At 42.4% G+C, this 13,254-nt stretch overlaps 1 protein-coding gene across 6 annotated transcripts in view; it reads right to left on the bottom strand.

The window, feature by feature from the left end:
- The window catches only part of MICU3 (mitochondrial calcium uptake family member 3), a 117,160-nt gene that overhangs the window by 60,746 nt on the left and 43,160 nt on the right, over positions 1-13,254 (bottom strand). For all 6 annotated transcript variants that reach the window (XM_059721784.1, XM_059721786.1, XM_059721787.1 and 3 more), the window contains exons 3-5: positions 11,891-11,922; positions 8,093-8,171; positions 416-463 (exon numbers count right to left, since the gene is read on the bottom strand). In XM_059721784.1, coding sequence (XP_059577767.1) covers positions 416-463; positions 8,093-8,171; positions 11,891-11,922 — 159 coding nt within the window. The remainder of the gene's footprint in view (positions 1-415; positions 464-8,092; positions 8,172-11,890; positions 11,923-13,254) is intronic.

Below are 13,254 nucleotides of genomic sequence, written 5' to 3'. Positions count from 1 at the left end.
CTAAAATAGCAGCATGGCAGGCATCAAATATGTACTGGGGAGTCCAGTTATTCAATAACAGATGGAACAGTACTGTATTTATAATGTATGTACTGCTCTCCATCTTCAATATCCTTAAAAACATTAATAAATTAACTTAATGATTATGCAGTAATTTTAGAGGATACGCATGTAGTGCACTAACTGGTATTCAATCCACAGGTCATTTGACTGTATGAACATTTTAAACTCTTTTTCAGTTGAAACATTACAGCGGGATTCCATTAAGACTACAGGGTAAACCAGTTAAATTAAAAGAGATGACTAATGTACATTTATCTCCTAAATATCCTTGTGAATGTAGAATACTCTAATATATAGAAATAAATTCAAAATCTTAAAAATTCGTAAGGATTATTGTTTTCAAAGTACTTACTTGTTAAGATACATAAGAGAAAAAGATACTCCGTATAAGAAATGACACCTAAAGACAAAAAGAAATATGGTCATGTCATATCAGATCCCATTTGCTGAATTTGAAATTTATGTTTAGTATATGTATGTATGCATTTAGCTCAGTCAGCCTATCTTTATCAAACTTTTTATACTTATGTAGGGATCTGTATGCTTTAAAGAAACAATAGGCTAACTGGAATGAACATAGACAAAGGAGAGTGGCTTCTTTAAATACAGCTTAGTCACATCATTAAGAGTAATGCATATGATGCACTAGACTAAGTTTTTCCCCCTAAAAAGCTCAACTATAAAAGTATTGTGCAGTAGTATGAAAATATTTAGTATTACAACTAAAGCAGTGTTTCCTAATGTGTTCTGCTTAATTATGTTTCAGGCTTTTATCTTACTTTTAGCAGACGTTAGTATACATCATGTCTTGTTAGGAATTTTGTTTTTCACAGTTTAACAGAGCACAGATCTAGGTTTCTAGTGGACTTTTGTGTACATATATATAGCAATTCTCATGTGAAGTCTGTATCAATCTCATATTAGGCAAGCTCATACATTTTTGTTAAATGCAGATTTTTAAAGCCTTGTTAAAAATGGTGGGTACCATTTACAAAATTTAGCGATATAGATTTTCAGTATCCATAAAGTATTTAGTCTAGGCTCTTAGTACTTCTACCATAAATTACAACATAATTCCAAAAATACTGAATTAGTACCTCCTCCTCACCCCAGAAATCTATTAAGGAAGTGTAGCATTCAATATCCAGACTCATTACCCAAATAGTGCAACAAACTTCCTACCCCCAAAACCAGCGTAAATAGATAGCAACATGCCATACAGTTCAGTGATGTAGGGCAATCTGTACTCTAGTTTAGAGTGGTTTGTCAGGGAAACAATGACTTCCTTTTTAGGTCTACTGGGAAGTCTTCAGTGGATTATCTTCAAAGACTAACCATCAAAACTGGCTCCTAGTCTCCAAAAGGATAGCTAGGACACTGCCTCAGTATAAGAGATCTCAGCCTATGATGTTGGCCTAATTTCTAAAGGAAAAGATATTTATAGATATTTAAATGCCTGAAGATGCAGACAGATATCCAACAGAATTTTCAACCCTTGTTGATTTAAATAAGAGTTAAGTTCACAGGTACTTTTAAAAATTCAACTGCATTTTTGGTGCCTAAATATCTTAAAAACTTTACACATAGATACTTGACATCTGATCTCAGAATAAACAAGGATTTTGATTAGCTGTGGAAATTAAACCCATAACTCTCTAGAATTTTTTTTCCATGATCATCATAGTGCCTATAAAATCCAAAGCTGATATCAACAATGTCATTCACGTGGGTATTAAAATCACTGAACACTTTTAGTTTTGGTACCTCTGATACCGCCAAACCAAGGCACTTCAGGAGCTCATGCAAACATTTAACAGCCCAACAGTTGGTACTCCAGGACTTTTCCCAACTTAACTGCTTCCTGGAAATCTCACAGAAATAAACTTAGTGCAGTTAATTCAGTTTTGCTGAACATTTTCTGCTTTTCATAGTACAGTCCTTTGGATGATTTTGGTATCTCTCACCTGTCCTCTTTAGGCTAAATGCAATACCAAATAGCTGTTTGAATCAACTGCACTAAAACAGGTGCAACAATAACAACCATCCAGGCTTTAGTGATGTTTACAAGCCTGGGGGGGCTCAATACCAGTTAAAGTAATGGAAAAAGATAGGGCAGGGAAGCGCCATAGAGACTGACACTAAATTAAATCATGGATAATTGAAAAATTCAGCCACTGTTCTTCACCAGAACAGCATGTAACTAAGATTGGTATTTTTTCCATCAGCACCCCAGCCTCTTAAATATTAACTACAGGAAAAACGTATGCATTAGGTATCCCAAGTTATTTTCTTGCTTTGTCCTCTCCTACCTACTAGTACAGGAATTACAAGAACCAAGCCATCATCACTGATTTTCCACACACACCTAAAGCATGGCTTCCATAATCTTTACACATCAATGTTTTTAAATCCTGATGGACACCCAAAAGTATCCATTGCATAGTTATAATCCACATAAAACTATGCTTCATATTCATTAAGGGTTTTCAAGGCAGGTTCCAAAGTTAATCTTGTCAGTTTCTTCGCTATCCTAAAACACTTATGTCACAGGGCACCTCGGTGCTCTGCTCCTAGAGAGTGGAAACTGCCAGGGAGAGAGAGCCCTGGCAGAACATAACAAGCACAGCTGTGGGTTGCCGGGGCAACTAATGTGAGTCAGCTGGCCAGAAGGGGGCAGGGCCTGGCCCTCATAAAGCCCAGGGCTGAGGCCAGGCTGGCAGTTTTCTGCCAGCGGCCTGGGAGCTAGGAGCTCCTGGAGCTAGAATGCGAGCATTGCAAGAACTGCTCTAGCTGAGTGGAGGATGGCAGCTCTGAGAGGTTTGAGCACCATGGTTTAGCCAGATGGCTTTGAGTTGAGTTATAGCCAGGAGGCTCGAGTTTATGTTTGCTTCTGATATTACACCGGTGGTTTGGGTGAGGCTATAGGGGTTGGAGGAGGCCTCATAAAGGGCCCCACAGTGGTGTGGGGGCCCTAGTGCCAGTCAGGGTGCAGTATCCTCATAAAGGGGGGAACCCCAGTGGTATGGGAATCCTGGCGCCAGTGAGGGTGCAACTTGCGGGGTATGTAGACCCCAGCCCCAGAGAGGGGCAGCTTTGAGAAGCCCCAGCGCGGGCATGATGAGCCCCAGAGAGGGGGCCATATTATTAGGAAGCCCAGTAGTGGCACAGCAAGCCCCAGAGAGGGGGCCATATTATCAGGAAGCCCAGTGCGGGCGCGGTGAGCCTCTGAAACAGGGCTAGTGCTGCGGAAAACCCCGGAGCAGGGTGGAGTGCTGCGGTGGCCCCCAGTGAGAGGAGGTAGTGGTGCGGTGAGCCCTGGGAGAAGGGGGGTAGCAGCGCGGTGGGCCCGAGAGTCAGGGGACGTTGCCGAGAAGTCCCCAGAGTGGGTGCAGAGAGCCCCAGATGGGGGGGGGGGGGGCTGTATTTTAGAAGCCCAAGTTTGGGCGACATTACAGGGAAAGCCCCAGGAGGGGGCACTATGGCAAAGGCCCCAGACAGGGGGGCCACACTACAGAGAAGACCCCAGAGAGGGGCAACTTTACAGGGAGGCCCCGAGTGGGCTCGGAGAGCCCAAGAGAGGGTAGCACAGAAGAGGAGGCCCCAGAGAGCGGGGCGAGAGTACACAGAGGAGGCCCGAGAGACGGGCCGCATACATATAAAGAGACATACCAGCGTCTATCCCATCAGCGAGGCTTGGGGTGTGGTATTAGGGGTTGGTAGGAGCCACGCGTAGCCCATAAGGCTAGGGTGCCTGGGGAGCACCCATCATACCGGGAGACCCCCAGGGGGTCCGGGAACACACTGGGGCAGAGGTCCCAGCTAACCGTGCCCAGGGAGTCGTAAGGCAGCCTCCCAACTTTATCTAACCATCAAAGACGTGGCGGGCGAGAATTTGAGGGTGCCCTTGGGCCGACTTGGCATGGTGAGGGGGCCGTAAGGAGATCATGGCCCTCCTGAAAGACCCCGCCGTGACAACTTATCTAAGAACAGTCCAAACCTCAGCTTGGCTGTCCTCAGGCATCACCCCCTAAATCTTTCCCAATACAATGTCATCCAATAGTTCTCCCCAAGGGTCATTTCTACCAAAAAAGGCAGTGCTTCTATGATGGGCATGTGATCCACTGCAAACAAAAGAAGAAAAAGATGTCCAACTTATTCTGCCCCCACCACAGAGTTTGGAGCACAGAGCTGAGGTAAATAAAAGGCTTGATTGAACAATCATTTCTTTGGAGCAAGCCACACAACCAAAACCCTCAAAATCCTTAATTATAAACACCTCTCTTCTTCCAGCTTAACCCCATCCTCAATTTCCAAAATAAAAAAAAATTGTATTTTTTTTTTTTTATTCCTTAACATCCTCCAGACCAAATGTGAGACTTTGGGCCTAACCCTCCACTGTCATTGACAGTGCCATTTTGGGGTAAAATTTGAAAAACTATCTGCAAACAAAATTTAATTATTTTTCCTAGTACTTGCAATTTAACTTGCAGCTAGTTTATAATTTCATAGATGTTAGGGGCTGAAAGGGACCTTACAGATCATCCGGTCCAGCCCCAATTTAGGCATGATTTAGACAATCATGCCTCCTGCCTTATGCCATTTCTATTTCAAATATCAAATTCACTGAAATATGTGCCAAAGGAGTCTAAACATTCCAATTATTAATTTGGTTTGTGTCTACTTGAAAGATCAGCTATGGCTGGAGTGCTGCTGAAGAGAGAGATCCTTGAGTGATGAGTCAATAAATGTAAAAAAAAATATTTTAAGAGTTTGTCTGATGCCACCACAACCTCTGTTATAAAATCAAGGAAGGCAGAATAACTGTCAGGTAGTATGTCAGGAGAAATGAAAAGAGCTATCTAGGAGGCCTTGAAAGCATTCCCTCCTTTTGTTTATACTTGTATATTGTAACCCATGCACAGATAGTTCTGGTTGACTGCCCTGAGTGTTATGGGAGAAAGATTCTTAAATGGTAATTGGATAGAAAGAAGGGCTAACACTAAAATGATATAGAAGTTACAGAGGTCATTTGAGGGTAAAAGAGTTTTAAAAAGAAAGAGAGACCTGGGGGCCAGATCCTCAGCTGGTGTAGGCTTACTTGGTTTAACTGATTTTGGTGATGCCATAACAAATTAAACCAGCTGAGACTCTGTCCAGCTACACATTTAATATCACAATACTTATGCTGGAGTGATAGAAACCATTATGATGTAAGTAATGCAGGTATGTGGGATAAAGTACTGCACTGGGACTCAGGAGCCCTGTATTTTACTCCCAACTTTGCCACTGGCCTATAGCTTACTCATCTGGAAAACAGAAATAATGAAATTTACCTTCTTTTTTAAAACATTTTCAGATACATTAATTTGCTAACATGTTGCTTTGATTTTCTATCATCCTAATTCCATTAACTTTAGTTGACTATCGCTGGCAGAATACGAGATTTAGATGACAGCAAATCGAGTCCACTAATTTTAGATGAATTTGATTACATAATTCTCACAAGTCACAAATGTAACTATTGGATTTACCTTTTTGAGCACCATATTTCTTCAAATGCACATTTAAAAATAAAATTCTAAAAATTGCTTGTATCTTAAACTTCATTTGAAAAAAAAAAAAAGGAAAGTAAGATTTTATATGCACTACAGAAGTGTGTTTAGTTGATGTCTTATTTGGTTCTTAAATATAAGTGTCACAAATTTGGTTAGGTTTTAAATCAAGGACATCTTCTATTCAAATAATAAAACAGATTTTGAAATAATTACATAAAGAATTTAAATATTTAGAGAGAGATACTTTATCTGGGTAGAATTTAGGATTCAATTAGTTGCAAGAAACAGTACACAAGCAGATTGTAGATTTGCATCTTCACCTGAGTTGAGTTTACTATTATTCTATGCATGTCTCTAATAGCCTGAAATTCTTAGCTACTTTTCCAATTCTGTTAGTCAGTTCAGTCTAAAGGTCAAGATTCCTGCTGATCATAGAACCCAAGTAGCAAAAACTGTCAACGACACCAAGAGATTAATCTTCCAGAGTAATGTGAGGTATTGCTTCTTTCACCCCTTGGTACATGATCATAGTCTTTTTGAGACTAATTGCCATCCCAATGAATCAGAAACTTTGCCTAAGAGATTTTTACAGGGAAGATTCACTGTGGGCAACCAAGGCCACATCATCTGCAAACAGAAAATCTCTCAGAACCAGTTCTTTCATCTTGCTTTTTGCTCTAAACCTTGAGATGCTGAACAAGCCTCCACCTAGTCTAGTTTTAATATAAATGCCATCACTGCTGTCCTTGAATGCATGAAGAACGTTAAGAAGTTAAAAAGCATGTGGGCTAAAACAACCCCCTGTTTTAAATCATTGTTAATGTTAAAGGTGTTTCATTCTTTGTTTCCATACACTACAGTTGCCTTGATGTAATGAGTGAATGATGTTCAACGGTTTGGGGGCACAACCCAGTTTCTTCAGAGCAGTAAAAAGGTCCTGTCTGTTGACTGTATCGAAGGCCTTTGCCAAATTGATGAAAGCTATGTACAGTGGTATTTGTTTTTCTCTACACTTTCGCAGTTGCTTGACTAAAAATATCATATCAATGCTGAGTGTCCTGAGTGAAAACCTCAGACAGTAGTATAGATTCTTTCACCTGCAGACTGCAGCTTAGGGAGCATGATACAAGTGAATTTTTTTCCAACAATGTTCAACAGGGAGATACCTCTATAGTCATCACAGTTGCTTTTATCCCCTTTGTTTTTGTATAATTGTATAAACTGAGCATCTTTGACATTTTGCAGTACTTTCTTTTCAACAGTGCAGTATAACTCCATACAGCTTTCAAAGTAATTTATTGTTGTTGGCACATTTATGGATTTTAGCAAGCATGCAGCTGTTGCCGGATGCCTTGTTCCCAGGAATTGATGTAATGGCTTTCTGCAACTCTTATGTAGGCTTGTTATCCAAATCCATCATAACTTTGAACTGTTGTAATCCTTCGAGTTCATTGTGTTTGACTTCAGTCTCACTGAAGTATAGAATTCCATAGTAGCCAATCTGATGCTCGAGTTGTTTTTGTTTATCAGTAATGACACTTCTATTTAAGTCTTTCAGCAGAGCTGGGGGGGGGGGGGGTGTTTGACTGGACCAACAGCTCATTTGATGCCTTTGTACATTCCACAGCTATCACCTGCATCAGCTGCTTTCTGCATACCATAGATTTTCAGCCAAAAGTCTTGCGTACACCTCTTAGCCTGCTTTTGCATTTCTATTTGAGCCTTTCTCAGATTTTCCAAGGTAATGGTGTTGGGAAATTTCTTACAGTTTTAGCTCTGTCATTTAATTCTCAACCAGTGGTAGAAGGGTGTCAGAGTGCTTTTCACACCAGTCTTAATTTTTCTTGCATTTTTTTTGCCAAACACTGTTATAGCAGCATTGTACATGTTTGTTTTTAAGCTTTCCCAGGATGACTGGTTGTTTTGCTATGGTGGGGCTTTCTGACATTGATCATGCCTTAGTCTGCTGCAAAGTCAGAATCAATGTCACAGTCAGCACTGTGATAAGACCTCATATTTAGTATTGTAAAGGAACATGAAAAACTGCATATCTTCAAAGATATCAATGACTCCATCAGGAGTAAACTGCCATCATAAAGAAATTAATCACATTAATGCTGTAAAAATGATGCTTATTCTCTTTTAATTAAAGGTATTCAAATCTATATTTTTTTTCTGTTGACCATTTTCTGTTAAACAGACTAAGTTAAACATGAAACACTAATACAACGTGCTTCAAAAATATTGCTTTATGAGATCTGATTGTATATTGCTATATTATAGCATCTGTAATCGTTATCAAACACTGCTAAGAGTAAAGGAAACTATTTTATTCTCTAAAATGCAGAAACAACCATATCCACCCCTTCCTTATTTTTTGGATCAAATAACGTTTCAGTCTAAAAGTACCAAGGTGTATTTTAGTGAAACTTATTAAATCAGGACCCAATATACAGGTAAATCCTCATCCCCACCTTTGTCCCTGAGATTACGGAAAAGTTTTGATGATCCTTTCCAAACCGGTGGTGTCTCCATAAGTATCTGATTCAATTCCTGTAAAATAAAAAATTTAAAAATATATATATAGTTGGTGAAGTCATTATCAGATTAATAGGAAAACTAAGAAATCAAATAATCATACACAAACAACCTAGTCAATGTAACTCAAGTAAGCAGTAGTTGCAAATGGAAAATTTGTATAAGCAAATCCTGCAAATACTTAAAAGCACTTATAAACTTGCGCACAAGTAGTCCTGGAATTCTCACATTAACAAATCTGCCTATGCAATTAAGTGTTGATAAGACTTTGGGGCATTACCCTAGAAATAGCTGAACATTTCAATTTGTTACAGAATTCATTTACCAAAGCGCATAGCCTAGTGAAAGAAAAGACCTCAATTTACTTTGGTTCACACTATGATCTGTACTAATTTTACACATTCAACTTTGACAAAAGAAAAAACAAATCATATCAACTCTGAAAGAAGAATTTCTACAACTAAGTACTGGAAGAAGCAATATTTTTGCTAGACCTATCTTTGGCCAGATGCATACACAGGAATATGAATATGGCTTATGTGAACCTTCAAAGTACTTAAACACTGCAACACCTAATTCTTAGATGCCTTGATATCTAATGGGACCTTCAGCTCCGAGATGGGGACCCAAGCTCTCCTTATCATGCAGAGAGACAGCTGGTTACCCAAGGAATGAATCCACAGAAAAATGATGAACATAAGTTGGCCAAGAATGAAATGTGGAGGGAAGGCTGCCAGCTTGGGGACCTGTAACAGGTATCCGCTCTGGGCCAACCTTAATGTGGCCCACACACCTGTTCCTGGGGCAACTGCCCGCCTACTCATCTGCCATGCTTTGTTGATAATTGATTAATCGGTGTTAATTACTGGGAGGCTGCCCTTGTACTGCGCCGCTGCTGGGAGGTGCTATCTGCAGCTCCGTTTCCTCCCTTACACTGCAGTCCACACCTCGCCGATGGAATAGCCATTGTCTCAGCTCTATCACTATCTGGCCCTTCCTGTTCTCTCTGGGCCTGCCTTCCTTAGAAGAACGCTCCCTCCGGTGCTAGGGATCTCCCCGGCCCTATCTCACTGTGTGCCCTCTTCTCCGGGGCCTTATCTACAATGCTGCCCCCTCTCTGGGGCCTTCTCAGTGATGCTGTGCCCCCTCTGGGGCTCACCGTGCCCAACTTGGGCTTCCCAGTAAGGCTGCCCCCTATCTGGGGCTCTCCGTGCCCACACTGGGGTTCCTCAATAATGCTGCCCTCTCCTGGGGCTCTCTGTGCCCACACTGGGGCTTCTCAATAATGCTGCCCTCTCCTGGGGCTTTCCGTGCCCACAATGGGGCTTCTCAGTAAGGCTGCCCCCTCTCTGGGGCTCACTGTGCCCACACTGGGGCTTCTCAGTAAGGCTGCCCCCTATCTGGGACTCACCGTGCCTACACTGGGGCTACTCAGTAAGGCTGCCCCCTCTCTGGGGCTCACTGCACCCACACTGGGGCTTCTCAGTAAGGCTGCCCCCTCTCAGGGGCTCTCCAGAAACTGCCCCCTCTCTGGGGCTCCTCAACTGCCCCTCTCTGGGGCTGGGGTCTATGCACCCTGAATGCTGCGCCCTCACTGGCGCTGGGGTCCTCACACTCTGCTGTGAGTCCCCTATGAGGCCTCCTCCAACCCCTAATAGCCTCACCCAAACCACTGGTCTTGTAACAACAACAAAACACAAGCCCCTGGGCTGTAACATAAATTAAAGCCGCCCGGCTAAAACATCAGTCTGGCCTACCGGGGAACACTCAGATTCATAGATGTTAGGGTCGGAAGGGACCTCAATAGATCATCGAGTCCGACCCCCTGCATAGGCAGGAAAGAGAGCTGGGTTCAGATGAACCACAGCTAGATGCCTATCTAACCTCCTCTTGAAGACCCCCAGGGTAGGGGAGAGCACCACCTCCCTTGGGAGCCCGTTCCAGACCTTGGCCACTCGAACTGTGAAGAAGTTCTTCCTAATGTCCAGTCTAAATCTGCTCTCTGCTAGCTTGTGGCCATTATTTCTTGTAACCCCCGGGGGCGCCTTGGTAAATAAAACCTCACCAATTCCCTTCTGTGCCCCCGTGATGAACTTATAGGCAGGCACAAGGTCGCCTCTCAACCTTCTCTTGCGGAGGCTGAAAAGGTCCAGGTTCTCTAGTCTCTCCTCATAGGGCTTGGCCTGCAAGCCCTTAACCATATGAGTGGCCCTTCTCTGGACCCTCTCCAGGTTATCTGCATCCCTCTTGAAGTGCGGTGCCCAGAATTGCACGCAGTACTCCAACTGCGGTCTGACCAGTGCCCGATAGAGGGGAAGTATCACCTTCCCTCAGCTGTGTTAAAATGCTGCTCCTGTAGTCAGGCCTCACCCTTCTTCCCTGAGAGAGTTCCTTCCCCTTGGGCCACTGGCAGAGAACTGTCTCTGGCCCCAGCCCCTAGGGTTTATAAGGGAGCCAGGCCCTGCCCCCTCTGGTCAGCTGACCTTCTTTGGTTGCCCTGGCAACCCACAGCTGGGCTCCTTAGTCACTGCTAGGGCTCCCTCCCTAGCAGTTTCCCCTCTTCAGGGCACCTCAGTGCTCTGTGACAGGACCTAACCTGACACACGTGGCCAAAGTTAAGACCTATAAGAAAGGCTCCTCCTCCCACTCATTATCCTGAGCTGGGAACCCCCTCTTGCAATTAAACATAAACCCAGTTTATCCCCACATGTGTAAAAATGAAGGATAGAAAACTCTCACCCCAGAGTGGTCAGAGCTACCTTCTTCAATGTGAAAGGCCTAAGTTCAAATTCTTATGGTGTCTGATCTGGGGCACAGTTGTAAATCCCCAACTCTCATTCTAGGGGACTGTCTGAATAAAAAAAAAAAGCCTATTGGTTATTCTTGAATAATCTCTCAGTCCCTCCTACCAAAGCTATCACACACTGTATAAATATTTTGATATGCTGTAGATCAGTGATAGATGCCAACTGATTCTACAGTCTTCTGGTTAAAAAACTCAAGAGAAATATAGGTTTGAGGCCCAGCTCCAATACAAATAGATTTATGAAAAGCAGAACAAGTCCAACGAGAGGGAGAAGGACGCACCACGCAACACCCAACAGTCTGGTATTGAAGCCACTCCTCTGGGATAAAGGACATGAAAGCTCAGGTCTGCCATATCTCAGGCAAGTGCCCAAATCACTGAGACACACACATGTACACACAACTGTGCAGCCTGCAATTTTTGTCTTAGGTTTGCTCTTCTCATAGCTAAAGCATTGGACTCCTACTAATGAGACAGGTTGGGGAATACCTAAATAAGAACAATTCAGGGCCTCTGCTGCAGGTTGACATAAGGCTCTCACCAACTCAATAGATGTGGGGCAGCACCAGTAGTTACGGAGAGTTTTGCAAGATCATGGTCAGAAAAGTGGATGTTTATGGGTTAGGCCGAAGCTTAACACCATTTTAAGGACATCAGTGGTTCCTAAAATATGGTAAAGGTGGTTGAAGAGACAGATAGGCACCTAAGTATCTTTGAGGTTCTGGGCCCAATCAATTATGATATTCCAAGAATTGAAAGTACCAGCTTTTTGGAAAAAATGGGACTTACATAGTTCTTTTAAAAAAAGAAATAAAAAGGATCTAATCTTTCCTCCTTAATATTACAAGTTTATCAGAATAAAGAACAGAATTCCAATAAATTACAGAGAAATCTAAGGCTGCAAGATTCAGCAGGCCTTTTTAGTTACCTGTTTTGAAAGGGACCTCCATTTTTTACCGCCTGAAATGAGAGAGGAAAATGTTATTAATATATAGCATTTAATGACATATCTTTCTATAGGGTAGTGTCACAGACTGAGTCCAGGATTTATTATGTTTTGCAATCAAAGAATTGTAGTTAACTTGGGAGACAGATTTTTATTTTTGATTGACTCTTTCCGATTCAAAAGTATTTACTTTTTGCCATTTATTAAATTTTTCAAAAATAATTTCATTAATATATTCAGAAACTTCAGAAAAATCTATGTAAAGATTTTTCCTTACTAAATTCCACATCCTTGAAAGATGATATTTACACACAATAAATTCTACAACAGGGGTCAACCAGGAATAGAAGCCACATCTCCTGGTTCTCAGTCCAGTGTTCCCTAGATTGCACTGCCTCTTTCAGGAGAGTTATTGGTAACTGTCCCTTTCTCTCTGAAGATTTTTTTTTCCTGCAGGTCCCCAAAGTATGCAACTAGCAGACAACAATACTCTTCAAGGGGAGGGTTATGAGGAGTAGTACTGATTTATAAAACTTGGAACAATGCCTTGCCTCCCAAAGCAGGCTTTTTGAAGGAGCTCTTCACTGAGATAACAATGCTTTGTGAAACTTTAAATTCCAGTAATAGTATTGCAATTCATAGAAACAACTGCACAGTGTGTGGTCTTACTAAACATATTGGTTGGTACTGCCAAACTCTGGGACCTGTGAGACAACAGAAAACACAGGTACTCTGTACTATGCACCCTAGGGTAGACTTTTTCTATTTGGGATTTAGAAAGCTTGCCAAGTTACTACAACCTTGGGTGTTTACATACATGGAGCAAAGTTAGTACACCAGAGGGCAGGGAGCAGATTCAGGCTGACCTGGACAGGTTGGATCAATGGACAGAGAGAAATAGGATGCAATTTAATAAAGATAAATGTAGGGTACTCCACCTGGGAAGGAGGAACCCCCAGCACACCTATAGGTTGGGGAGTGTCCTTCTCAGCAGCTCAGCGGCAGAGAGGGATCTTGGAGCCATAACTGACTCCAAGATGAACATGAGCCGACAGTGTAACGAGGCCATCAACAAGGCCAATCGCACCTTGTTGTGCATTAGCAGGTGCATGACTAATAGAACAAAGGAGATGATGCTCCCCCTCTATGTCATAGATGTCATAGATTTCATAGACATTAGGGCTGGAAGGGACCTCGGAAGATCATCGAGTCCAGCCCCCCGCCCAAAGGGCAGGACGTCAGCTGGGGTCATAGGATCCCAGCAAGATAAGCATCCAGTTTCATCTTGAAGGTGTTCAATGAAGGCGCTTGAACAACCTCCGGTGGCAGGCTGTTCCAGACCTTGG

This window comes from Alligator mississippiensis, chromosome 2, assembly GCF_030867095.1.
Source record: "Alligator mississippiensis isolate rAllMis1 chromosome 2, rAllMis1, whole genome shotgun sequence".
NCBI lineage: Eukaryota > Metazoa > Chordata > Crocodylia > Alligatoridae > Alligator > Alligator mississippiensis.
Note: the sequence above shows the minus strand (reverse complement) of the source record. Positions and strands in the feature narration are given on the sequence as shown.